The sequence below is a fragment of the Apostichopus japonicus genome, chromosome 7 (assembly GCF_037975245.1).
Source record: "Apostichopus japonicus isolate 1M-3 chromosome 7, ASM3797524v1, whole genome shotgun sequence".
NCBI classification, from domain to species: Eukaryota; Metazoa; Echinodermata; class Holothuroidea; order Aspidochirotida; family Stichopodidae; genus Apostichopus; species Apostichopus japonicus.
This window is the reverse complement of record NC_092567.1, coordinates 12068739-12095192: the sequence shown is the minus strand read 5'-3', so window position 1 is coordinate 12095192 and position 26454 is coordinate 12068739. Positions and strand designations below refer to the sequence as shown.

Genomic DNA, 26454 nt, shown 5'->3' with positions numbered 1-26454 from the left:
TCTGATTAAGTATAACATGCGCCAAATGTTTGTACATGTGTGTAGGCAACATGTTTACGATTAATGTTTACATTAAATAGTTCAAACTGAAGTATTATGTATTTGAAAATAAATAGAATGATGCCTTATATCTTATTTGGACTAGTATTATATTTGCTATTTAAATATTTAAAAATTGACCGATTACACGGTTAAATACTAACAGTACCAGGTTGTGCTAATAATCAACCCAGTTTTTGACAACAATATTTTCTAAATTACTTGTATTTCTCGCCGCTCTGGACTGATAAGTCAGAATTGATTTAAGCATATTGCCCAATTATTGTGTTTATTCTTTTGACATTTTGTTAGAAATGTTGAGGAGTCACCTCACATCCACGTAGATTCATCTTCATTAAATACCTACGCCGTTGCTATCATGTCAGTTTAGTCTAAAGGACCCTCATTGCAACTTACCTGATGCACATGATCCCTCAGATACTAAAACATTTACTTTTTATGTTGTTTCTAGGTTCCTTATATTTGGTATAACAACAGCTTGGTATGCTTACATTCCACAGTGAATGGTTTTTACTCTAAGTTAGTCATTTTATGTTACAATGGAACCCTCTCGTATCACAATGAATAATGACGATGATATAACTCAACGGATACCCTCACAACCCAGTAAATCATCTTGCTCCTAAACTCACTCATCAACAGAGAGGACACGTGTACCCCTTCAATTTCATTAATTAATGTTCCTGTTTGACGGGTATGTGATGATGCTGGCATGCAAACTTTATTGTATCGTTTACCGAATATATGTGAGAAGCTTAGCTCCTCTTTATTCATCCCCAACCCCTCCCTGACGCCAGAGAATGATTCTAATGATTTTATATCATCAAAAAATACCGGAGCAGAGATATATGTGAGATTTGAGTATAGACTTCTAAAGTTAACCTTTTCTGTGTATAAAGAAAATGGAAACACCTTTCCTTTTACAGTCAGCCTTTCCTGGACAGCTGAAATTTGTAAAAGTTAAATTCCAATTTGGTGTGAGACTTTTAACACACCATAACATCGGACTATTCTTGAAGTATTTACATGTCTATTTGTTTCTTTGTTGAGTATTTCTTTGACAGTGTGTGCGGAAGGTAGATGATTAAGACCGCATCTAAACTTGACATTGAGAACAGTGCTATCATCATTACCAGATATAAACTTGTAACTGGCCTATCTATTCCATTCTTCGATAGAAGACAATTATAAATCTTTCCCCCTGACGAGGAACAAAGTATATTACTCTTTTGTCTTATTTCTTTGTTTCACATTAATTAATACCTCTTTGTTTGTTATTAAAATTACCGTACTAATTAACAGGAACATGAATCTATGTCTCTCTTACCTCTTCTCCGGGTAGATTGCCCTCATAGTCACAGGCCTGAAAGGAAGAGAAATATTATATTCATGAGAATTTTGAAACTGAATTTCAGGAAAATGTAATATGGCGAAGCAATAAATATATAAATTTGAATGATATATCTTCACAAATATCACTGTAAACTATTCCTGGCAGGTAAACGCACATCTACATTAAACACCCTAAAGTTAATAAATGAGACAGACTCGTCAATGTAAGATGCACGGACTTAATAACATGAGTATACATAGTCAGTTTTAAGCCCGTCAGTAAACACTTAGTGACGTAATCAAACACTGAGCGACGTCATTAAACACTGAGCGACGTCATCAACACTGAGTGACGTCATAATGATGAACTTCCATGAGAAGGGAAAAGAGGGCAGTATTCAAATATAGACCCCAGAACATCGTGGTTTGATTGATGTAATGGCAAAAATAAAGCAAAATATTGGTTAGCCCACAAAGCATCGTATTAGATACCCCCACACCCCTCTCTCTTCGTCTTAGATATTGTTGATCGTGTAGAGATATCCATGTAAGTTTGGGAAATTCAGTTGTATGATGAATACATAAAATAAGAGCCACAAGGGGAGAATAAAATAGACCAGCCTAGATCTGTTAGATTGAAAAAAAATCATGAAATATAATAAACCCTGCACAGATTGTTTGCTTTCTTAATTTACCCTGTGTGTGTATGTTTAATTGGAAGTTTGCACATGCGCACATAATCAGGTCTCCCAAAGTGGACTCTCTCTGTTCAACGTTAGGCAAGGAACATTTAGACCAGGAAGCGACGGTCTCTAAATTAAGGAATATTTAGAGTGGGTTTATGTAACCGATACTCCCTGTGTGTCTATTATACTAGTATTGACAGAAACCGTGTGAGCTCGTCATTGCTGTGTCTCTATATATTAGCTAGACTTGGTTTGGGTTGCTCATATACACTAGAGAACTCTTTTTGGACTCGAGAATACCATACTCGAACCAAGTGGTCTCGGACTCGGCTCGGAATGAGGACGTAAATGGACTCAACTACATCAGACTGTTTCTTATACTATACAGATATTTTGAATGGTCCTGATGGAAAGAGTACTAATAACAATACGGACCATGTGAGAATACAAGGCTCAGATGTGGCATTATATTATATATTATATATTATCCCAAAGTGGACTCTCTCTGTTCAACGTTAGGCAAGGAACATTTAGACCAGGAAGCGACGGTCTGTAAATTAAGGAATATTTAGAGTGGGTTTATGTAACCGATACTCCCTGTGTGTCTATTATACTAGTATTGACAGAAACCGTGTGAGCTCGTCATTGCTGTGTCTCTATATATTAGCTAGACTTGGTTTGGGTTGCTCATATACACTAGAGAACTCTTTTTGGACTCGAGAATACCATACTCGAACCAAGTGGTCTCGGACTCGGCTCGGAATGAGGACGTAAATGGACTCAACTACATCAGACTGTTTCTTATACTATACAGATATTTTGAATGGTCCTGATGGAAAGAGTACTAATAACAATACGGACCATGTGAGAATACAAGGCTCAGATGTGGCATTATATTATCGTCAGCACTCTAATATAACAATGAAGATACAGTATAAGTTAATTTGTCGGGTGGTAAATTTAAAAAAAAATCAACCACATTACTAGGTTCTTTGAACAACCCCCCCCCCCTCCTCCCAGTCGGGCCCAGGCTCCTTCGAGATATTATTTTTTTATTTAGCCGTTATTCAAAATACGAAATAAATACTGCAAATATTTTAAAACCACTATTAGTGCAGATTCACTGTTGACTTTTTTGTATCATAATGCTGCTGATTATTCATACTACTGTTCATACAGTGGAAGGTAAAAAAAAGGACGTGTCTTGAAAATAAAATAAAAACCTTAAATTGATTTTTTTTAGTTAAACATTTAAGTAGTCACCTCTCCTTTAATTTGAATAGTATGTTAAAGTACATCAAGTTGATGAAACCTACTTAAAATCCATTTGTTTCTTAGTTTCAAGTTAAACCCAGATACGTCCTTTCACATATAAGCCTGCTTGGACCCACACATTCATATCAGTCACGAATATATACATTAATCTAAATCAATAATGAAATATAATCAATATGGATCCCCCAAATCCTATCACAACTCATACTATTAGACCCGAGTAACATTTACTAACTGTTGTATTGCTGCGTTCAGTGACGTCAGACGTAAAGATTCTAGAGATGAAATTTATCCATCGATATTTTTACCAATAAAACATTTTTGACTCAGATGGTGTGGAAGAGAGACACTGGAGGCACGTTAGATTCGTTTTGCTTTATATGTTTTTATCCCTCTGAATATTCCTTATTTTTAAAATTGAGAATATTCATTGATTCACAAGACAATAACTTCTATAAGGAGAGCACATATGAGTTTACATGCAGAGAAAGAAAAACAACAATAACTAGGAAATATGACGAAAGTGCTGGATTACGAGCGTGGAAGGGACACTTTATTTATTTTCATTTATTTGTACCATACCTCATGTTATTTTCACCATACCTCATGTTACTTGCACCATACCACGTGTTATTTGTACCATACCTCATGTTATTTGCACCATACCTCATGTTATTTGTACCATACCTCATGTTGTTTGTACCATATCTCAAGTTATTTGTATCATACCTCAAGTTATTTGTACCATACCTCGCCACAAGGGTTTATCACGCACGTTGTACTGTACTATACATACATCCTGGACAAATAAGTCCTCGTCGTTGGACAAATGAACATTTTAAACAATTATCGTTACTTCAGTTCGGGACTTAAGAATGTCTGAAAGTGCGAAGTGCAATTACATGAATTACCACTCCAATAATGCGCACACATCTATCTACATTTACAGTTGTATAAGGTTTCGTTTCATGTTTAATGAATAATATATACAACAACAGATATGGCTGCTTTAAGAACACTTGAATATGGTTCAGATGAAAGGGCGCTGACAGAGAGGAGTAGGGGCAGTTTATAGTAAAACATGGAAATTGGTTTTCTAGCACCAACAGAAAGTTGAGCAAAATACAAAGCTTAGGATCATGATAAAATGGTAATGCAAACTTCTTAATATCCTCACATGGGTTTCTAACGTATACTGTGAGCCTGACAGGAAGCAGACACTTGACAACATGTAATATTGCGCCCATTTCAAGAATGTCGGGTAAAATGAAGATCATATCCTAGATTAACGCTCTGTCCTACCGTGACCTGTATTACATACTAATGTCACATACCTCACTGATCTGTAACAGTTTAAAACAAATCTAATAAAAAAAATATTTTATATCAATATCTTAAAGTTAGAAAATCACCAAGACTAGTTTGAAGTCTCTATAGCTATGCATACTGTATCACTTTCATCCATGTAAACAAACATATCTTAGTCCGTAGCGACTGCAACAGAATGCCTACAGCGATATAGACTATATGCATATGTGTTGTCTGTTATACCAGACAGTCGTATATATGTAAATCAGCTTAGTCTGTACTTAAGACAATCCCTCTATGACATCGTCAAAGGTGATGTTTCAGATATAGCATTTATTATACCATTTTTGTCGCGAGGGATACTTCTTACATCAATAATGGTGTATCAAAAAAAAAATCAGATTAAAAATCCCCATAATTATCATCTGCAACATTAACATCTCTTCCTTTAACTAATTATTCATTTGAGCGTTTTGATTGGACAATTCCTATCGATTGAGAAGACATGAACTATTCGTATGGAACACCCACTGTATCCTGCACTTAAGGTATTTTAGACCCCGGTCACACGTACATTTTCTCAGACATAACGATGGTCCGACCATGGTACGATTTGCGTGTGACCGCTCTCTACTATGGTCTGAAGATCGTCCGACCATCGTCCACTAAAGATGTTAATTAGCATCATTAGCCCCGAATTAACAATGGTGCGACCATCTTTAGCAGGAATAACCATGCGTGTGACCGCAATTGCGTTGTCCGAGTTTTAGCATAAACACTGACTTCGGCCGGAAATCCCCGATTTCAATCCCTTGACATAGCGACGCGTGCCTAGATACATACGATGTAAACAAAACAAACCTACACTGCTCTGCATACTGTACACTAATACATGTACTGTACATGCACACGTACGGTTTCTACCACAAAACAACACAACAGTCAACACTCCGAACAATTCGACACTCCAAAGACAACTCCCAATGGCGGTCACTACTCGCGGTAAAACCTGGAAGTAACAAGAAGTCCTGACACTAATTGATATATATATATATATATATATATATATATATATATATATATATATATATATATATATATATATATATATTTTTTTTTTTTTTTTTTTTTTTTTTTTTTTTTGGGGGGGGGGGAGTAGATGCAGAGTATGGTGGAAAACCCCGTCAGGAATAAAAAGGTGTTTAGGAAGTGTGCAGAAATGATGGCAAAAGAGGGATACGAACGGGCGCATACACATTAGCGTGAGTAGTGCGTGCTGGGCTTGCATATCTATAATATTTAGCTGTGTATTACGAATGAATATGCGTCTACACGCTCTCTGTCGGCGAACAGCGGCTTCTTGTCTTTGCAGGAATGCTTCTTCCAATATGTGACGCCTCCTACAATACAAATCCTTTACATTTCTAAGAACCAATAAAGCGCTACTGCAAATTGAGCTTCCATCGCCATCATCTACTACTTACAACTATGAAAAACCCGCGAAACATCGTCAAAACCGTGACCCTTGACCGACCCAATGCAACTGCTCATGATAGCTTTGCAAAAGCATTGATGCACTGTGTCCGAAAAAAGAATATAGTACAAAGTAGTGTGAGTAGGCTACGTGTGACCGCTATCGTAGTTTAATATGGTCGGACTATAGTTAAGAACGATGGTCGGAAGATGCAATTTTATAGGTGTGACCGGGGTCTTAGTAAAAGCCAACAGAAATGTACACAATCTTAATATCTTGCCCCCAAAAATGGAATAAAGCCCTTCAGTTTTCTTGTTTTGCTTTGCTGTAAAGTTTATTCAAACAGAATGACTTGAATCCTTTTTGTAGATTATTCTTAGTAACATAAGTTTTCAACTAATTTTTAATCTTTCACTTTCTGATATTAAAGTTCATATTGATGTACATATTTTTATATTTCCTAGTCTTTGGTTCTCCTATTTATAAATATTTTATATTTATACTAGGGATAACGGAAAGGAAATGAACAATATATGCGCCAGACTCTTTGTAATAGATTCGAGTTATATATTTCTTATGGAAACTCTAAGTGTATGTTATTTGAACAACGGTATAGCAATATTATAGTAGGAACTATGAATCTGACCGCTTGTATTAGCCTCAGCAGGATGTTAGATTAGAAGCAACTTCAGCCCTAATCCTTACATGTATAAGAAGGTGAAGCTAGTATGTATATAAGTTATGACAAATTTGATAGGTGTTATTTAAGTTCCGATGCTGGTTAAAGAGCAACCAGGTTTCCAATGAATTCAAGCATCTATCCAAATAATAAAAATTCATCAAACTGATGAAAGCTATTTGATGTCAAGTAAGTCGATACTGTTAACAGCTATGTAAATTTTACATCCGTTAGGTTATTCTTGTCATCCAACCATTGCTGTAAACGGATCTTCCAGCTTCCCCAAAGGAGAGTCTACTGCACATATGAGATGCTTTTTAACAAAATCCAGAAAGCAATATATGACAAAGGATTAGCATATATATCCGCGACGCAAACAATTTTAAATTCATGTGCGTGATCTTTCTCAACATTGTGTTCTGTATACTACGTCCCAATATACGTGCCCAGTTCTTTGGTTACCATGGTATCTAGACAACAGAACGAAGTAGTAGTATAATTGCCCACACACTGACTGGTATTATGGTCGTGTTGTATAAATGTGCGTGGAAAGTGATTTAATAACAGCTCCACCGAATCATCGGTCATGATTTATTCCACAGAGCTAATCTGGTGCCACTAAAAAATATATTTGCAAGATCTTTTTCTACAGTTTATTCCAAAACACAAATAAAATATTTTCACAAGTTACAAAATAGTCCTCAATTTTCTTTCATTTTTATCAACAAACGTACAGTATCACCTCTTCCTTCATTTATGTCAATCGCCAAAATGTCCAGCATTCACATTCTGGAAAACGGTGAGTCGGATGTTCACAAGGAATTTTGTTTATTTATACACTCCCCACACATATAATAGACAATAAAAAACCAGTTTCTGATATGATTTTAAAACCATACAAAGAACAACAATGCTGAATCGCGCAGCTTCACATCGGTCACCATCCGTTACACTACCAGTCCATCCTCATTTCTGACCATAAACTACAGGTATTTAATGTTTTATACACATTAGTGTACGTGGAAACGGTCGCAGAAACATTTACCTGGATACATTTGAGTTATTAATTGAGTAAGGTTGAACTTAAAAGAAGTAGTAGCAAAAGCATAGGCGTACGAGGCGGGGGGGGGGCAGGGGGCAGACTGCCCCCCAAATTTCCAGAGGACAAGAAATTCGGGCAAAAGTCCTGAAAAATTCGGGCAGCCTAAGAGGAGAAAAAAATATATATATAAATATGTAGTAGCTTGCCCGAATCTTTTTCATATTTTTGCCCGAAAATTCCGTGGAGAGCGTTCTGTGTTATTTGTTTTGTGACATTAATATTAATATAGGCTAATGATTTTCTTTATGTAGCATCATGATGCCCGAATTTTTCCGTGTAACACCACCGTAAGCGCAGCTCATCTGGGCTACCACGCTTTTTGCACTATCGCCCAAAATTATTAACAGGGGACGCCGCTCACAATCGTGGTGACAAGCATGCATGGAGATTAGCAGTCTCTGAAGTGAAAAAAACCGCAGTAAACATTTTTTTCTAACTAGTCAACTGTATATCTGGACATCCCAGACATGAGTGTATATAAGAAACATTTTCTTTTTCATGGATGGTGGGGGGGGGGGGGGGAGTGCCTACAATCCTAAAAGTAAAGGTTTATCATATTCTTTGTTATTTTTTATACTTTCTTGCGAGACAAATTGCAGTCTCACCCGACACATCGTCATTTTCCCGCATACGTGTCGTTGAACAATTTATGTTTTTCTGGAGGTAGCTGAGTACTGTGTTAAAATAATAAATATCGTAACTAAATGGAGTTAAAAAAATATACTGTCCTAGTTTTCCCCGTCAAAGTGATGTTACCATTTTTTCTTCTTCTAATTTACCAAATTTTTGGGGAAGTGTAAATTTCTAAACGTGAGATTATAAAATAAAGAATGTTTAGATGCAACTTGCAAGGCCTCAGAAGTGCCATTTCCGGCAATCTGAGAGGCATATTTTGCCAAAAAAATTCTTGTGCGCTACGCGCCAACCGATGGTGGCGCTCCGCTTAGATAGTGTCACGGGAAATTTCGGGCACAAATGTTTCTGCGCCCCCCCCCCAAACCGAAATGGTCCCGTACGCCTATGAGCAAAAGTGCACTTCTATACGTTGTGTTGTTTTTGCTACAATCTGCTGGTATAGCAAACTTGACAGTTAAAGAAATGAGTAGGACTTGAAAACATACTGTTACTTCAGTCCACCAGGGAAGATTAAAGTAAGATTTTTTAACAAAACAAATATCTATGACACTTAATTTATGGGACACAAATTGCCTAAATCTGGTTAAACGAGAAATAATTCACTAATCATTAACAGTCACGTGATTGTGACAACATATCTAGATATCTTAGTTAGTTGCAGGGTATCCAATAATTATGCGAATATTTCAGGGTTCGGTCAATTGACAACCTATGACGTAATAACAGCTTTATTTAATGGAAGACCAACTTCTCCTTACACCAGAGAAAACGAAGAAAATTAGCATGACCAGTGAAAGCCATTGAGCCTGCTACAAAGACAAATATGCAAGGTCAGCCACAGTAAGCACAGGGTCGGCTAAACGGACTGTTGTTACGACTGTTGTATGTGCTATGATGAACATTAGCCCCGAAATTAAATGAACATAAACAAGAACGGTACAACATGATTGACAACATTCTACGGTTTCATATTTAATCTACATCGAGGTGGTGACGTAAAAGCGGAATATGTTCAGTGCATTCATTTAGGTGAAGATATTATTTGATTAAGATATGTGTTAATGTCATTTAACTTTATTACAGGTAAGTTTTGTTCCAGAAGAATAATACCAATGTTTCACGAGGATTTATAGTGGTATGTTGGAAATGTTAAGCAGCGTCGATTATATCAATTATGTTGTGTCAAAGTCATACACGCTACTAGTGTTCTACTAAATGTTGAAATGCCATGCTCGGTTGTTAATTATAATACCAATGCTCGTTATTTATTTACAGACTTTTATCTCAAGAAAATATTTTAAAGATATGTATTTCTGTTTAGTTCCAGATTTTTATAAGTTTGTTTCTATGTTTGGAATAAACGTGATACAAAAGTTTACATGAGTTGTTCCTCTATTATTTGGCGCCCTCAACTCTCCACCCAATCCTAGACACTATAACAATAAATAATGAATGAGGCTGGAAGGTCCGGGTGTGGCAATCAACTATCCTATACACTTGAAGATATTTATCAAGAAAAAATAAACAATTAGCGGATGACAACTTATGAATATTTAAATCAGATTATCAGTTACCGACTATACCGTAGTTGTACAAATTCCACTCCAATCCCCCCCCCCCCCCCCACATCCAACCCGGATCCTGACTCCTTCAAAATCGTCTAATGTATGTATTTTTGTGTCTGTTTAAAAACACGCGGGAAATGATATGAATATTTGTCTTATATTCATATTTTATCAATTCATTGCATATGTTTTGATTGACATGGTATCCGTACAAGACAAAAACGAAACGGATTAGTAGAGCTACACATATATACTATAGAGTTTATTTTTGTTTTCTAATTTATTCCCATTTTACACGAATACAATATTCCTACCCCCCCCCCCCCGGAACCCTTGCAATGTCAATAATTAAAATAGCTCCTCTTCTCTTCATATATACAAATGACCAAGACCATGACAAGCATTACCATTCAGAAGAATATACCAGAGTTTATAGGTTTAAAAAAAAATCCAGACCAGTCCTTTCATTATATCTAAGCCTGCTTGGACCCACAGACTTATGTCAGTGACGTATACACTAATCTGGATAACTCTAATAATTTAAGCAAGTGATCCTTCAAATCCCCTGGAGCTTTCTAAGCAACACAGTTAATTTATTAGCAAGATTTAATTCACAAGGAAGAATACCATAATGAATATTTCTAGGTTCTGTATTTTGAGAAAAGATAAGGACGTTGAAAACATTATGTTACTTTATAACACATGACAATAAATTCGTGGGACAAACTATTATCTGAATCTGATTAAACGATAAATACATCACTAGTATAAGTAGCAGTCATGTGGTTGTAACAACCTATACCTATTAATTCGTTGCAGTGGCATCCAGTTATGTGTGAATAGTACATGGATTGGTCAAAGTTATAACCTATTACGTAGCATGCAGCTTTATTTAATGTTATTAAAACGTTTACGCATGGACTTAATTCTCAACATTATTTGAGTTAAACACTAAGACAGTATAGAAATCAACTTAAAATAAGTTTTTAGAGTCAAATTCCACATACATCTGTTCTACTAACTTTCATTTGATTAGTAATCACTTGAATCAAGACCAACAATATAAAGTAATATATCTAATAGTGTTAAAATGATGCATGGAAGACCCAAGTCTAACACCAACAGAAACAACTGAAAACCTAAACATGGCCAGTTAAAACCATGGAGCTGCTACAGTAAGATACATGGTCAGTTAAAAGTACTGTTACGGCTGTTGTTACAGTATGTGTTATGATGAACAATAACACAGAAATTACAAGAACAGACCTGTTCAATATGATTCATAACATTCTACGGTTTCATCACAGAATAAACCTGAAGTTTATTGGATACAAATTCACAACCTTGAATAATAATAAAACGGCATGTGTCAAAAATGATTGTACAATATATAGCAAATCTGTTCAAAAGGCAATCTTTTAGCTACAGCTATATGTTTGAAAAATCAAACTGACATGGACATTGTATATAATATAGAACTGATGAGATTCATTTAGACCATGTTCGCACGCAATATTCCATCTGCTCTTTCCACCCCCCCCCCCACCCCTTGGAAATAGGAACGGGAAGGTATCTGAAAGTTGTTTCTTTACGTCAGAATTTGTAATATTACCAGCAACAAGTAAACTTCACAGATAATGTATCAATATATTGATTTATTTACACATATCGGGGACTGAAAACAGTGCTAGGGCAGCATAACGCAAACAAGCTGACCAGACTTGCATTATGAACAATAGCTGAATGAAAGGTGATCAAACTCTTTACCTGCCATTGACCGGTTTGTAGATTCAGACGACAATACTTGTCATTGCCGATATAATTCCAAACTGATGAAAAACATAAAAGAGAGATATGTCAATGATAATAAAATAAACAAATTAAATAATTAATCTTTGTTGGTCTGGAATGAAATCATAAACATTATATTCAAGAGATTTATGTTGGCTCTCGATGTTAACTTCATGTTAGCTGAGTAATCAATCTAGTTGATTCCTTAATGTTGATCTTATTAGTTTGCTATCATTATCATTTCAGTAATATAGCTGATCGGTTAACAATTCTTATATCTCAGTGAGATTACCGATCAGTTTACTATCATTATCATCTCGGTTTTATACCTGATCAGTTTACAACTATAATCCTCTTAGTTATATAACCAATTAGGTTAGAATTGTTTTAATCTCATTAGTATATCTGATCAATTATACAATTATACATAAATGAAAACATAGGCTCCCACTTAAACAGAAACGAATCTTGGACTAAATTAAGAAACCAAATCATGATAGTCGAGTATTCGATGCTCAGATCAAGAATAATAATCCATGAGACGATGAACGGATCAGAGAACGCTCAACATCAGTGACGTCATCACAAATCACTATAGTCATAATTAAACACTGTTTAAAATAATTGTTAAAAGAAGAAAAAGGGAAATTGAAACAAATTAAAAAAAAGCAAATTAAAAGTTAATAAGTTATGAGAGTGCCAGAAAATGAAGTCCAAATATCAACGGTTTAGAATATTCTAAATGATGCAGAAACTGACTTCGACTACATCGTCTCTGAATCTCTCTCTAAGCTGTTATCACGAGATACTTTAGTAGCTATTATACACACATCTGTCTAAAATAGTAAAGCATTTAATTGATCGGGTCAAACGTGTTGTTTACACAGTTAATTACCTATGTCTATGAGATTGAGCAATGATGACATCATCAGCAGTGACGTCACTCCACCATTAACAATGGGAATCTCGATATGTCCTTTAAACACAGAACAATAAACGAGCGTACACTGTGTACGAGTCCGAGGAATAATGTTGAGGGATGGAGATAGAGAGGTTTGTATGTATTTATATTACTATTAATTAATTTAAATAATGAATTTACGTAGAATATTAGTATAGATATGTTATTGTACAGGGAAATGAAACATTTGATTGCTCGTGATGTTTGTGAAGCTATCCGGTTATCAAGATAGTCAGCTTTACATTGCAGTGCAATAGTGACGTATTCGAAGATCATGAAAACCAATAATTAAAATATTGATAAAAGAAAAAGAATAAATGTATTTGGAATTACTTTATTGAGTTAAATTTTGGCGCTACAACACTAGACAAATCATCGTCATAATCACGCGATCACATTTCCGATGTTCTGAGAGTATGTCAGTCGTGTAAACTAAGGTTTATATGTCTTGTTTTCAGCCACTTTTTTTATGTATGTTTGTTTTCAACTGTTTAAGACTAAATACATTAATCTCTCTACTTGTCCCTTATTTGGAGGAGGAAGGTTTGTATAATCTAACATCGTGTAATTATGACTTGACATGCACAATTGTAACATTGAACAATAACACTGTCCACATTTCTAAGAAGTTGCAAGAAACCTACATTAAAGTCTATCATCGACAGAAGTGTTGATGTATACAAGCAAAACAACTTACATGTAAACAACTATGAATGGAGATATGATATCAATATAAATTATGTTTTGTGTCGTGGTTTGTCTTTCGGATCATCAATAAGGCCGTGGAAAAAACCACAACACGAACTTAACAGAAATATCAGCAGCAATTGTATACAATAACAATACTTGTTGAATTGAAATAGAACAGACCATTGTAACATCTCTTTGTTTCTGTTTGTTTACATTTTCTGATTCCGGAATTTAAACGCGAGCCTAGACTATTGCATCCGATCTTACAAATATATCATAGTTACAGTGCGCACTCTATTAAACAATCGGCCGTTTTACCGGTTCAGATCTACCCACCTGCTTTAACTAAATGTACGTCCCTAGTTTTACGGTTATGATTCAGTAACAATACTGGTCACGATATGACAAATGCTCATTTCCATTGAACTCAAGAAATACGTATCTAATGTGAATAACCACGATAATTTCTTTTTCATCAGAGACTACCATAGCCTTCAGCATGGTTGCATCCATGATAAGTTACTTAATTCAAGCGAAGGAAGAAAACTTTCTTTTGAGCAATATTTTTGTTAAGTGTGTAAGAACATTCTAGGCCTGAGTCGGGTACCCGAAAACTCGGATACCCGACCGAACATTCGTGTACCCGGATCGAAAACACACAAACGGGTACCCGTTTTCTGAGGTGGGATCGCGTAACTGCTACGCGAGTGCTCTCATGATTTCATGTTTTGATGAATCAAGACACGCGATTACGGAAGATTAATTTAATGAAATAACTTTCTTGTAGTGTAGATGGCTGTTTTAACTGCTTACTATTTCTAGTTTTAGCCATACGTAATGGTTATTTTTTCTGTGTGGAAAAAATCACTCAACACCGAAAACGAAAATATTATACCGGTGAAAAATACTCATAATTTAAACCTTTAATCCATCGCAACAGTTACTGTGTACGTACAATACTATATTACCTCTTCAAAAAATAGCACATACCTTCCAAACAATTGCCGATTTCCAGATAATTGAAAGTTGTAAACAAGGCTACGCATTTGGGTGTGTGTGTGTGTTAAGAGCAGGGGCGTCAATCCGATTTGAAACGCGGGGGGACGTAATCGATTCGAGTATTCCGGCCGTAAGTACTATCTAAGCGGAGCACAACTATCGGTTGGTGCGCAGCGTAGCAAGAAAATTTCAGATTTCAATACCTGCCAGATCGCTGGAGATGGCAATGCCAGGCTGGATAGCAGCCATCTAGTTGCGTGATTTCGGGAGAAAATTATAATTTCGTCACTCAGGAAATCTGCAATAAAGTTCATGCGACCTTAATTTTTGATGGATTATTTCTTTTATTAGTGATTCATGAACATTATGACATGAACATTATAACCCAGTGCAAATTGACAAATGATGCGGCGAACTGGAACCCCAGCTCCATTTTGCCCTATGTTTCAGGATAGAATACCCCTCATTTGTTCCAACCCATGACAACTAACGATCTGTGAATAAATTTACTTCATAATGGCCACATTATATTGCACCAAGTCGGTCAAGGAATGACCCCTGGGCCTCAGATATAGGCCTTTATGAACCAAAATATCTCCGGACATATAGTCGATGAAGCGCCATTATTAATAATTTAAATAAGTAACTAATTAGGCACATTCGAGATCCGAGTTCGTATAGTGAGCTTAGCGCAAATTTGGCCAAAAGTCGTGTTAAAAGCATGTTAAACCACCAATGACTTGTAATGCCACCAGTGACACACTTCCAATGGGATGTGTCAGTTTAAATGTTTTGCTAGGTCTACGTCTCTACGAGAATACATTTCTATGAAATTTGAAACAAGGATGGCAAGACAGACCACTTTAATTATATTTCAGGATCTCACACATGCGCATGTATTGTCAGACTTAAAATAGGTCCTTTGTGAAAGGTGGCTAAAGTGATGAAGGCATCAAAATAAATCAGTGGTTGTTCGTTGGAGTCCTCACGCAAGTTACCTCCGTTGCTAGCTGGATCTGCATCTGGTTATCGGATGAATTCTGGTCAGAGCGTACTATGTAACCACCGTGTATCCAGTGACGTAGCTAAGGCCTGATGATTGAGGGAAGGGGGGGGGGTGTAGTTACTGAAAATCCAACTGAATGGGTTTTGAAGCCAGAAAATTCCGACTGCTGCCTTGTACCCCCCCCGCCCCTACCCCACACCCTCGCGCTACTCGTCAACGATACGGTCAGTGTCAGTCAGACACCCAATCTTTTGCGACTGTACTTTTGTTCCGAACTTTATTCGATACATTTGTACCCACTGACGCTCATTTCACAAACTTATTAGCCCATATGATATGCACATTAAGATGTGGAATGCGCGCGAAGCGCGCGAAACATTTTGGTTATATTTTTCGGGCAAGTCGTTACAGCCACTCCCCCCCCCCCCCCCAAATCAAATTGGGCTCCTACGCCTATAACGGTATATTAGGCATTTATTTTGGAGTATTCAAAATCATACGAACTTTTGTACGGTGGAGTATATGAATCGCGAAATACAATTTCTCAAAGTGGCAAGGAAAACGGGGTAAATATGACTGTCGCACTCCAATTTTCCAACTATCGTCAGTTTTACCAAGTTTGGGGGTGAGACACTCCCCCTCTAGCGACGTCCCTGCGTATACCCAGTGTTCTCACTGTGGGGTAAACTCCGGTATCACTCAAAAACGACGTAACATGGGATGCGCTGCCACGGAATATGCTCCCTATTTCATTTCCCCAATATTAGGGAACGGGCACCGTCTTTGAAACACCATCTACAACTAAACAACAAATACGTACAGGTTTTGGCTCTAGCTATGAAGTGATGTCTCTTATGATGATGACAGAGCGCACCAGTTTTCTACTGCAATCGCCCGAAGATACGGCGTCTGTAATCCGAGGAACCAACGAACTTCTCTGCTAACTCCTCGGGCTTCAACTGGGCTATAGACGTTCGCGGTGAATATGGCACACCATGATATGGTTCAGCTTCTGTTGAGTCATGGTGCTCCGTAGTCATGTCTTCAAACGCCTCAAAGAACTTAGGATCTCTCGACTTCTGTGGAGCTGACGGGGGAGACGAGAAGCAACCGCAAGAGAGCTTCGACTTCACCAGACATAGCCCGTACCGCTGGATTCAGAGACTTGAATATTTGTCTATAACCTTCAACCGACGACGACTGGAACTGGCCTCGAAAGAAAGGCAGACTATGCTTAAGATTGTCGGAGAGCTCAAGATACCAACTCACGAGATCCAGTGGAATTCCCCATTCAGCAACATTGAATGATATTCGATGATATATCCTGAGATGTGTAAGCGCTAACCGAATAGAGCCACGACACTACTCATTTTCCAAATGTGTGGGGGACATTTGATAGTGTGTCCCCCACCCATCGAAATGTGGTGGGCGTGTCTCCCCCCCCCCCCCATGATTGACGAACATAGTTAACAGCCGATGTGGTGTTAGGCTAGCATGTGGTCGAAGATAACAGTAATAATTAACGTATTCTATGGATATTTTAGTTCCAACTAACTGCCTTAAAATTTGATTAAGCTTGATTTCCCCATTGACCTAGGCTGGTGGTTGACTACCATGTGGTCAAAGATAGCAGCAATAACGAAAATATTCGGTGAATATTTTAGTGCCAGCTAACTGCGACACAATTTACGCGAATAAACAGATGCTTAGGCTAGATTTCCCCATTGACTTAGGCTGGTGGTTGACTACCATGTGGTCAAAGATAGCAGCAATAACGAAAGTATTCGGTGAATATTTTAGTGCCAGCTAACTGCGACACAATTTACGCGAATAAACAGATGGTTAGGCTAGATTTCCATGTGACTCTTTATGATATTAGGCTACCATGTGGTCGGTTATTTGTGGGGATTTTACGCAAACATAATTTCTCAAGTGCACGTGTCTTTGTTGTCACCAAGCAGCTAACTCTGGTAGTCCATAGCAAGTGCTTTCCTCTCATAGTTATAGCTACTGTATACGTTCTTCCATGCATATATATTAGAATTCTCAAAATTGCTATATTTTTTCATTCATTTATTAATAGAAGGAAAAACTGGCAAGGAAATTTACGGGATGTTAAGATGAATTATAGACGGGATAACGAACAAGAATATTCAATGCTCTTTACTAAACGTTTATTCCAAATGCGATCGTTTAGCGATTAATCGCTACACGATCTCAGCCGTAATGTATGTTTAAATCAAGTTAAGAGCTGAAATTTATTACGGGAAATCCCGTCTTGGCAACTTTTTACATACAGGATTTGAAATCAAAGTGCGGGAATCGCGCAATCCCGCGGCTAATACGAACCCTGGATCGTAGTAAAAGAAACAGTCAGAAGTATTTTTTGGCGAGGTTTTTCTTTATTTCATGTCCATTTGCATATTTATTATACATCAAAACATGAAATTCAGTTATTCATTACAACAGGATTATCGTTTGAAAACGTATATTTCGGAGATGTATAGTAAGATGGCATAGTGATCTGCCATTTATCTACATTTTACATTGTGTTTGGCTAGTGCTTTATATAAAATTTCAGTAAGTCGCACATATTCTGCAGCTCCTTAGTCAAATCCCCCGCCCCCCCCCCCTTAAAAAAGAAGACCATAACAACCAACGAGTAAATTGCACATGGGCAAGAAGGGCGGTGTGAAATATTAATACACATCATGCACCCAATCACTAGCCTGTATCGGTGACCGGACAACTCCCCCCTGGACAATTACCCCCCAGACAATTAACCCCCAGACAACTCCCCCTGGACAATTACCACCCAGACAATTCCTACCCAGATAATTCCCACCCCGGACAGTTCCCACCCCAAAAGATTAACCCCCGGACAATTCCCATCCCGGTCAACTTCCCCTCCCCCCGGACAATTACCTTCCCGGACAATTTCCCCCGGACAATTTCCCCCGGAAAATTTCCCCCGGACAATTGCCGACAGATAATTATCAATCGGGAGCACTCAATTGGGACGATTTTATAACGCTAATTACCAATAAAAACTGTGCGTTTGTACTATATTATTTTATATTAGCATAACCAACATACGAAGACCTAGAGAGGACATGGTAAAAAAATATATATATTACGTACGTACGTAATATTTATTACGTACGTGATAATTTTACGTTCTATACCGAAGATAGTAAGAAGTGGCGGTACGCGGTACGTTTATACTGTAACACATTTGTATATATGCAAGAAGTCAGAAGTCAAGTTTATGCAGCCTAGAGACTAGTTATACTCAAAAATGCCGGAGACAGATAATTAAGGTACGTTCGTTCGACTAACAGTAACACCACAGGTATGCCTGTACTTTAGCCGCCACAATTTTGTGCTGGAACTCATTCCCGGATCATGAGTCCTATGCTCAATTAATGCTTAAACAGGTCTGGCGTAAGTTAGACCTAGGCCTCACGTTAAGCTTGTGTTCATTGAATCTCACGTGGATAGGTCATGGGCTAGGCCAGTGATAAGGCCTGTGTAGTGTCTATTGCCGCTGTCGATCCAAGATGATGTTACGGCAACTCCCTGGTAGATCACTTAAACTCCCCAGCCTATGCACATACAGCCAGGGTACGTAATACTAATAGATGGGCGAACGATACTATACAAGGTATTTGTTAGAACAACTCCCTGATTGAACTCACATTTTATAGGCTAGGTAAGGGTAGGACAGGACTACCCTATACTACAGATAATTGTTTGAGGTTTATTTGTAGCCTTGAAATTGATTTTAAAAGTATAAACGTGGAATTGTATGTTGATAATCATATTGTGTAGCCCTCCTGTATCAACAGCTAGCACATTTATTATAATAACTACCACGTCCAATACAATTCAATTAAGGTTAGTTGCTAATCTCAAATCACTACATGGTATCACCTAGTATTAGTATAAGGTTAGCCTACTTTACATACAAACCTAACCTAACAGGTTACTAAACGTCAAAGGAGCCTAGGGTAAAAAAACCACATCAAATGCCCTGTGGAAAACAAACCCAAACAGAAATAAGACTGACCAACTCAGAGAATTATTCCAAGATTAAATTAGGGTTAGGTTTAGGGTTAGGTTTTCAAAAAGCATGGCACAAACTATTAGACTGAAGAAAGCGATTCATCTTCTTTTCATTCTAGTTCGTTAACACACCATTTAATACTTTAATTGTTTCATTCCTTTCCTAGATTGGTACAAACTGGAAGAGGTGAAAATGAGAAATTGAGAGAGGCTACCAAGTACAGTAACGCAGCTTTGCAATAGTAGAAGGATGTCTTTGGCTCGGAGGATGCACATCAAGAATGTGATTGTAGTTGTTTTTATGAGCAACAATTTGATGTTTTGCATTTCAATTCATCTCTCTGTCCACAATTGATAATACCTGTTGGTACAACTTCAATGAAACTCGCATAGAGATGGCCTGTGATGAAGAGACTTGTGGAAGTGCTCAGGAATTTTATGTCAAAGGTCATTTAGGGGTCGGTTTAGTTAATTGTTTGGAAACGCTTCTTCCTGAGTCCACGGACGGACATGTGGATGTATGCAAAACGTGATCATAATTATGGTCATTCGGGCTCGGAGTATCAGAATTTCATGTTCAAGGACACTTTGGTTTATACTTTAACTACTTAACTGTTAGCTCAAAATCTTTTCAAATTAATCTTTCTTGTGATTATAATAAGCTTAACTTAATTACCACTTTCTATTGGAGTTAAAATAATTTGCACAAGTATGTGAGGTCCAAGGATGAGCTTATTACTAAAACATTAATGGTATCGTTGGAAGCCTAATTATTGTCTTGCAGATGTTCGGTTTGCCTGTGCAAAGTGGTAAAATATAATTGTAATTAAATAAAATATGAATTAATTACCAATAAGTAAATAATTAAATTAAACAAATCAATTTGGTATTAGGTCATCCCTATCATTAACAATGTGAACAAAGATCTTCTAAGACCTTCCTATCTAGTTTAATGATAGTCAGTATATGCCCAAATTATAGCACGCTATAATGGCAAGAAGTTTTCAAAAAGTACCTTCCAATTGTTCTCAGACATTTTTAAGGACACACAAGATTACTGAATAGGAAAATTTCCTCAAAGGTTGTAATAAAAACAGTTTAAGAATTCTGACCAAAGGTGACCACATTTGAATATCTAGCATATTTGGGGCTAATACAGCATACCTTTAAAGAAAAGAAGCTACTGACACCGGGCTGAATTTGTCGTAACAAAGGTTATTGGAGGAGAGGCTTTGATCAAGTATTTCAAGTATGAGGTATAGGGTCCATTTCTTGTTCTGTACTGAAAACTGTTCAAGTGATTTCCAAGTTGTATCCTTGTGCAAAAGTGCTGATCAAGGTCTTGGTATTCCTGTTACATTTCACAGTTGATGTCGAGCAATCAGAGCTTCAGCATGTAACGATGGTTATGCTGTAAATATGTCCTCAAAATTTTGATTTCAGTATTGCATTTCTTATATTAATTCATTGTATTAATATTTGAGGAATTAATTAAACTAAATTGCAAAAGTTCACATATTACTCAAAATTCAAAAGTAATGGAGATGCAAATAAAGTTAGCTATCAGTAACATTGATGATGTTGTTTTATAATTTATGTTCTGCTTTTTCTCAATTTGAATGCATTGCAACTTAAATGGAGAATAAGGTGGCATATTAACAAGGAAGGGGGTGATTTAACCAGGAATGAGGTGGAAAATCAGTTTAATATTAACCAGGATAATGGTGACATCAACCAGGAAATGTTGTATAATTTAACCAGAAAGAGGTGGAACATTCTATGATATTAACCAGGATAGCATTAGCACCAACCAGGAATGTTGGTTAATTTAACCAGGAAAGAGGTGAAATATTTCATGATATTAACCAGGATAGTATAAGCATCAACCAGGAAATAATGGTTAATTTAACCAGGAAAGAGGTGGAACATTTTATGATATTAACCAGGATAGCATTAGCACCAATCAGGAATGTTGGTTAATTTAACCAGGAAAGAGGTGAAATATTTCATGATATTAACCAGGATAGTATTAGCATCAACCAGGAAATGTTGGTTAATATCACAAGGAATGAGGTGAATACCCATTGATATTAACCAGGACAGTGTCAAAATTTCACCACGAAATTTAACCAGGCTTTCCTGGTAATATCTACCAGGATTTTGTTAAAATCTCATCCACCAGGCAACTTGGTGAAAACAACCAGGATATATAGGGTAGCATATAAACGTAACTCCTGGTGAAAATTTCACAAGGAACTGGTGAAATTTCACCAGGTTGTTTTTAGAGTGTAGGCCTATACGTAGGCCTTCAAATACGTACGTGATAATCACTACATAAGTACGTAGTAATTATTACGTACGTACGTAATAACACTACGTACGTACGTAGTAATTATCACGTGCGTACGTAAAACATATCACGTACGTACGTGATATTATTACGTACGTACGTAGTATTATCACGTACGTACGTGATAATTATTACGTACGTACGTAGTATTATTACGTACGTACGTAATATATTTTTTTTAACCATGTCCTCTCTAGATCTTCGTACCAACAAGCCCAACTCACCTGAGAAAAAATAATCGCGAAGTTAAAGATATGAACAACGAGTTTCTTTGTGCGCGATTCTCGTGCATTAGTGATATATTGATTTATTTCCGGTTTCTGTGTGTAAACCTGTCTGCCGTGTAGAGAGTGACTTTCGCTTAATATTTTTTCCACATAAAGGAGTGAGATATGGGTTTACTTTGGTAAGATATCTGAATTACCACGTTCGTCCTGTCACGCTACCAAGGTAATAATTTTGCAATGTAGTAAATACGAACACCGTTGAATTGAAAAGCTTTTATAGCAAAACGACTGTATTTTATAGGATACAAAGTACCAAAACACTTTCTTGTTTCGCGTGCATTGTGTATACTATAGCTAGACTGACACAATGATAATATTTTGGGCGTCAATTTGGTATATATTTGGAAAAATAGATTTGGCGCGATTCGCGCGCACAAGCTGCATTGATGCTGTGAGAATTAATTACTCATTGCACACGCATGTTAGCTAGATAACCTTAACATTTTCTGCGCGATTGGGCGGGGCTTCGAACAATTTCTTTAAATACTCATATCTCGGCAACCGTCTGTCCGATTTTGTACAAACTTGTTTTGATGGCATTGTTGGGAGGTGGGTGTACATATGTAGGTTAGAACCTTAATGCATGTCATTAATATTCTTGAGGGGCGTGGCCTAATGTAATTTCCCTGAAAATTGCTCAGAACCACTTTTTGATTCCTTGCCAGAGGCTAAATGAAGATGTGCAGGCATGCATGTATGTGTGTCTGTGACGCCGGTTGTAACCACTCTAAATGGATTACGCTAGTTCAGATCATTCTCATACTTCGGTGGCGGTTTACTCATAGTGAGTAGATTATTCTTAATGTTTTTGGTTAAGGTCAAATGTCACCTTAGGTCAACAGAGGTAGGTCAAACAATTATATGTGGCTTCAAATCCAAAGGCAATGAAGTACGAAGCTCTAGACTCTTGTTATGCATTATAGCCAGTCACTATACATTCCTCATTTATGTTGTGTTACAGTAAATGTACACAATGTGCATGCATGGTTACTGGCTTGTGCAAAAATGTGTTCGCGCGATTCACGTGCACTAGCTAGGTTGATATGTGTGATAGTTTGTTCTCCCTTCTATGCATGGTAGCTTACTAGCACAACATTTTCCGCCAGTCCTTTCAACGGCCCACGTCGTATGCATGGTAGCCAGCAACTACACCATTGTTTGTACGCTCACTCGCTGCACTTCTGCTGTCAGCGATACTTTGCGCATTTTTCATGCATGAAAGCTGGATATCAGAGCATTTTCGCTCGCTTCGCGCGCGTTTTCATCCTTGGTATCACGTATCCTTGATATGGGCTACATCAGAAACCTCCACTCCAACATGACCTATAAACGACTCCTAATGCAACCATTCCAAAAATGCGCCGTTTTGCTCGCGCTTTGAGATCGCAATGGGTATCTTTGGCATGGCCATTACAATCCCCCCCCCCCAAATATCATAGTAGAAGTTCATTTTGTGCGCGCCGAGTAGTAGTAGTAGTAGTAAGTTGAGTCTCGTCTGTACGACATGCTCAGTGATTAACCTCCGCCACGTATCACGATCTTGCGCAATGTTTATTGCTTCCTCGAAATTGTGCGCGCCGAGCGCAGAGAGAATTGTAGTTGCTACTATCATGAGTCAACATAATGAGCAAATGAAAAGACTATGACATTAACAGTGCAGCTAATGCGCGCGAAAGCGCGCGTAAAATTCTGTGGTAGCTAGCTAAAATGCATGCGAAAGAGAGATAGAAGCTATCACAGTATCAACATAGCTAGTACACTCGAAACGAACGAACACTTCTCTGGTCTAGCCATCTATCATGCGTTCAAATTGCGCAAAAACTAACGCAGCATAAACGCTGAATATTCTAGTTCTGTCGAAAAATACACAGGTGGATGCAAGCATATGGCCACTGATAAAGACGCTGTAAACGGTCGCGAAGCGGGCAAAGTTCTGAGGTGATATTAAGTCATATACACCTCATCCCAATCCCTACTCCAAAATGTAACTTTTTAAACTCGTTATCGACTTGTGATTGATGGTCAGGGGCATGTGCAGAAATTTCCACAGGGGGGGGGTGTCCAAAATGTGATGAATGTAATGATCGCCGTGCTGGGGAAGGGGTCAAAGTAGTAATTTCCGAGGAGGGGGATTTTTCGGGGGGAAATTGTCCGGAGGCAATTGTCATGGGTGGGAAATGTCCGGAGTGGGAATTGTCATGTGGGCAATTGTCACGATTGGGGAGTGTCCGGGTGGGAATCGTCCGGGTGGGAATCGTCCGAGGGGAATCGTCGGGGGGTAATCGTCCGGGGGAAATCGTCCAGAGGGAGTTGCCCGGGAACCCCTCTATCCTTTTCTGCTTAGTAGTTCATTTGTATGGTTTTAACTCACTTAAACGACTACAATGAACACTCTAACGTCTACAATTGTTTTTTAGACGTCTGTAGACAAGATGGTGGACCATACCATTGAAACATTCAATACAAACATTACTGATCTTTTCTTGTATTTACGCGTTGACCGATGAATAAAACGACTTGAATTGTATCTGAATCCCTCTCTTAACTACTACTTGCAAGATTAGTGGTTACGCTATAATATTTGATTTTTTTTATGACAGTTTAGCATCTCAGCGAAAATCAAACAAAAATATTAAGTTAAAAATTCGACAGATAACACGCGGTAAATTGAATAAAGTATACATCGTTACATCATTAAGTATATAATACCGAAGTAAAACTGTACCGAATCGATACATAATATGTATATTGATGGCTAGAAAATAAAACTAGTACTCATCTAATAAGCATAGAGCCTGTTTTATGCACATTCGCTTTGAATGCAGATTTACAGACCAACAATGTAAATTAGATAAATTTCTTTCATAGTTTAATGTTATTGAAGGGTGTGATGCGAAGTCCCCGGAAGCTGAAGAATTTTTAGATAGGGTCGTCAGGACGAAGCTTAACTTCAAAATTGTACAGAACGTTTCTGAGAGCTCAAGCGGGGTCGGGGGGCTTTCCCTGGGATATATTTTAAGCCCTGGTTGGTTCCACGAGGGGAAGCCCCCTGAAGTTATTGCATTTGGTGATATCCCTTGTTCTCTCGTATAGCAAGTTTAAAGCACTAAAACACAAAACAGATGTAATAAATAAATTATAGTTATCTGTACTGTATTCCAAGCAGGCTGGTGGGGATCCGCGGACTTAATGGGTCGGGGGGGGGTCAGGGGGCGAAGCCTCTGGAAGCTGCTTCATTTTATTAGCCAAATATATCCAAATCTGGGGAAATGTAGACGTAAGAGGAGTAACAGACAGACCGATTCTGTTTTCTTTTCTTTTTTACTTTCGTAAGTGTATAAATGAAACATAATAAAATATGGTTTTAAATTCACATATAGTTTTAAATGCTTTCCCTCATATCATTACCCACATTTTATTTATAATATTATTTTTTTCAAGGCAAATCATGCATGGATGTTAATGTTCGCCAATACATGTAGATTGTACTGTTTTCAAGCACCGATCAAGGGTGTAATGGGTGTCTCCCCACCGCCACTCCCACCCCACCACCATGCATTTCAAACTAACTTGGAATAGTTAAAACACAACGTTGCGTTTAGACTTAGATATGAATATATATATATATATATATATATATTTATATATATACTATGTCTAAACTTCCCCTTTTTCTGGTGAAAGACCACAGCCCCACCCCCTCCTACCCGAATATGATGTCGGCTAAACTACTATGTCTTTATAAAGTCTTTATGCTAATGTTACCAATTAGAATATTTCGAGTAGATCTAGTACCAACATTTTGGTCTCTGTTTCGTTTTCGCTTATTTCTTAATAACTTAGAATGGTTAAAACACAATGCTGCGTTTAGACTTTGATATTGGACATAAGTCAAGTCATATAAGTCAAACTATGACTCAGAATGTATCATTTGAAGTCTCAACTTGCCATTTTCTGGGGAAAGACCACAGACCCCCCCCCCCGCCCCTCCCTCCTTCCTATACATGATGTCGGCTTTGACGACGCTCTGTTCCTGTAAAAACTGCAGAACGAGTGTCTTATCTTTGCCTTTATAAAGTCATGATGCTGATGTTACCTATTAGTATATTTTGAATACGATACATCTAGCACCAGCAGTTCCGATACATTTTTGGTCTCTGTTTTGTTTTCGTTTATTTTTTAATACAC

The 26454-nt window shown here is 37.5% G+C and overlaps 1 protein-coding gene across 2 annotated transcripts in view; it reads right to left on the bottom strand.

Moving 5' to 3' along the window:
• The window catches only part of LOC139970047 (uncharacterized), a 108649-nt gene that overhangs the window by 16037 nt on the left and 66158 nt on the right, over positions 1–26454 (bottom strand). For both annotated transcript variants that reach the window (XM_071975651.1, XM_071975653.1), the window contains exons 7-8: positions 11885–11946; positions 1388–1423 (exon numbers count right to left, since the gene is read on the bottom strand). In XM_071975651.1, coding sequence (XP_071831752.1) covers positions 1388–1423; positions 11885–11946 — 98 coding nt within the window. The remainder of the gene's footprint in view (positions 1–1387; positions 1424–11884; positions 11947–26454) is intronic.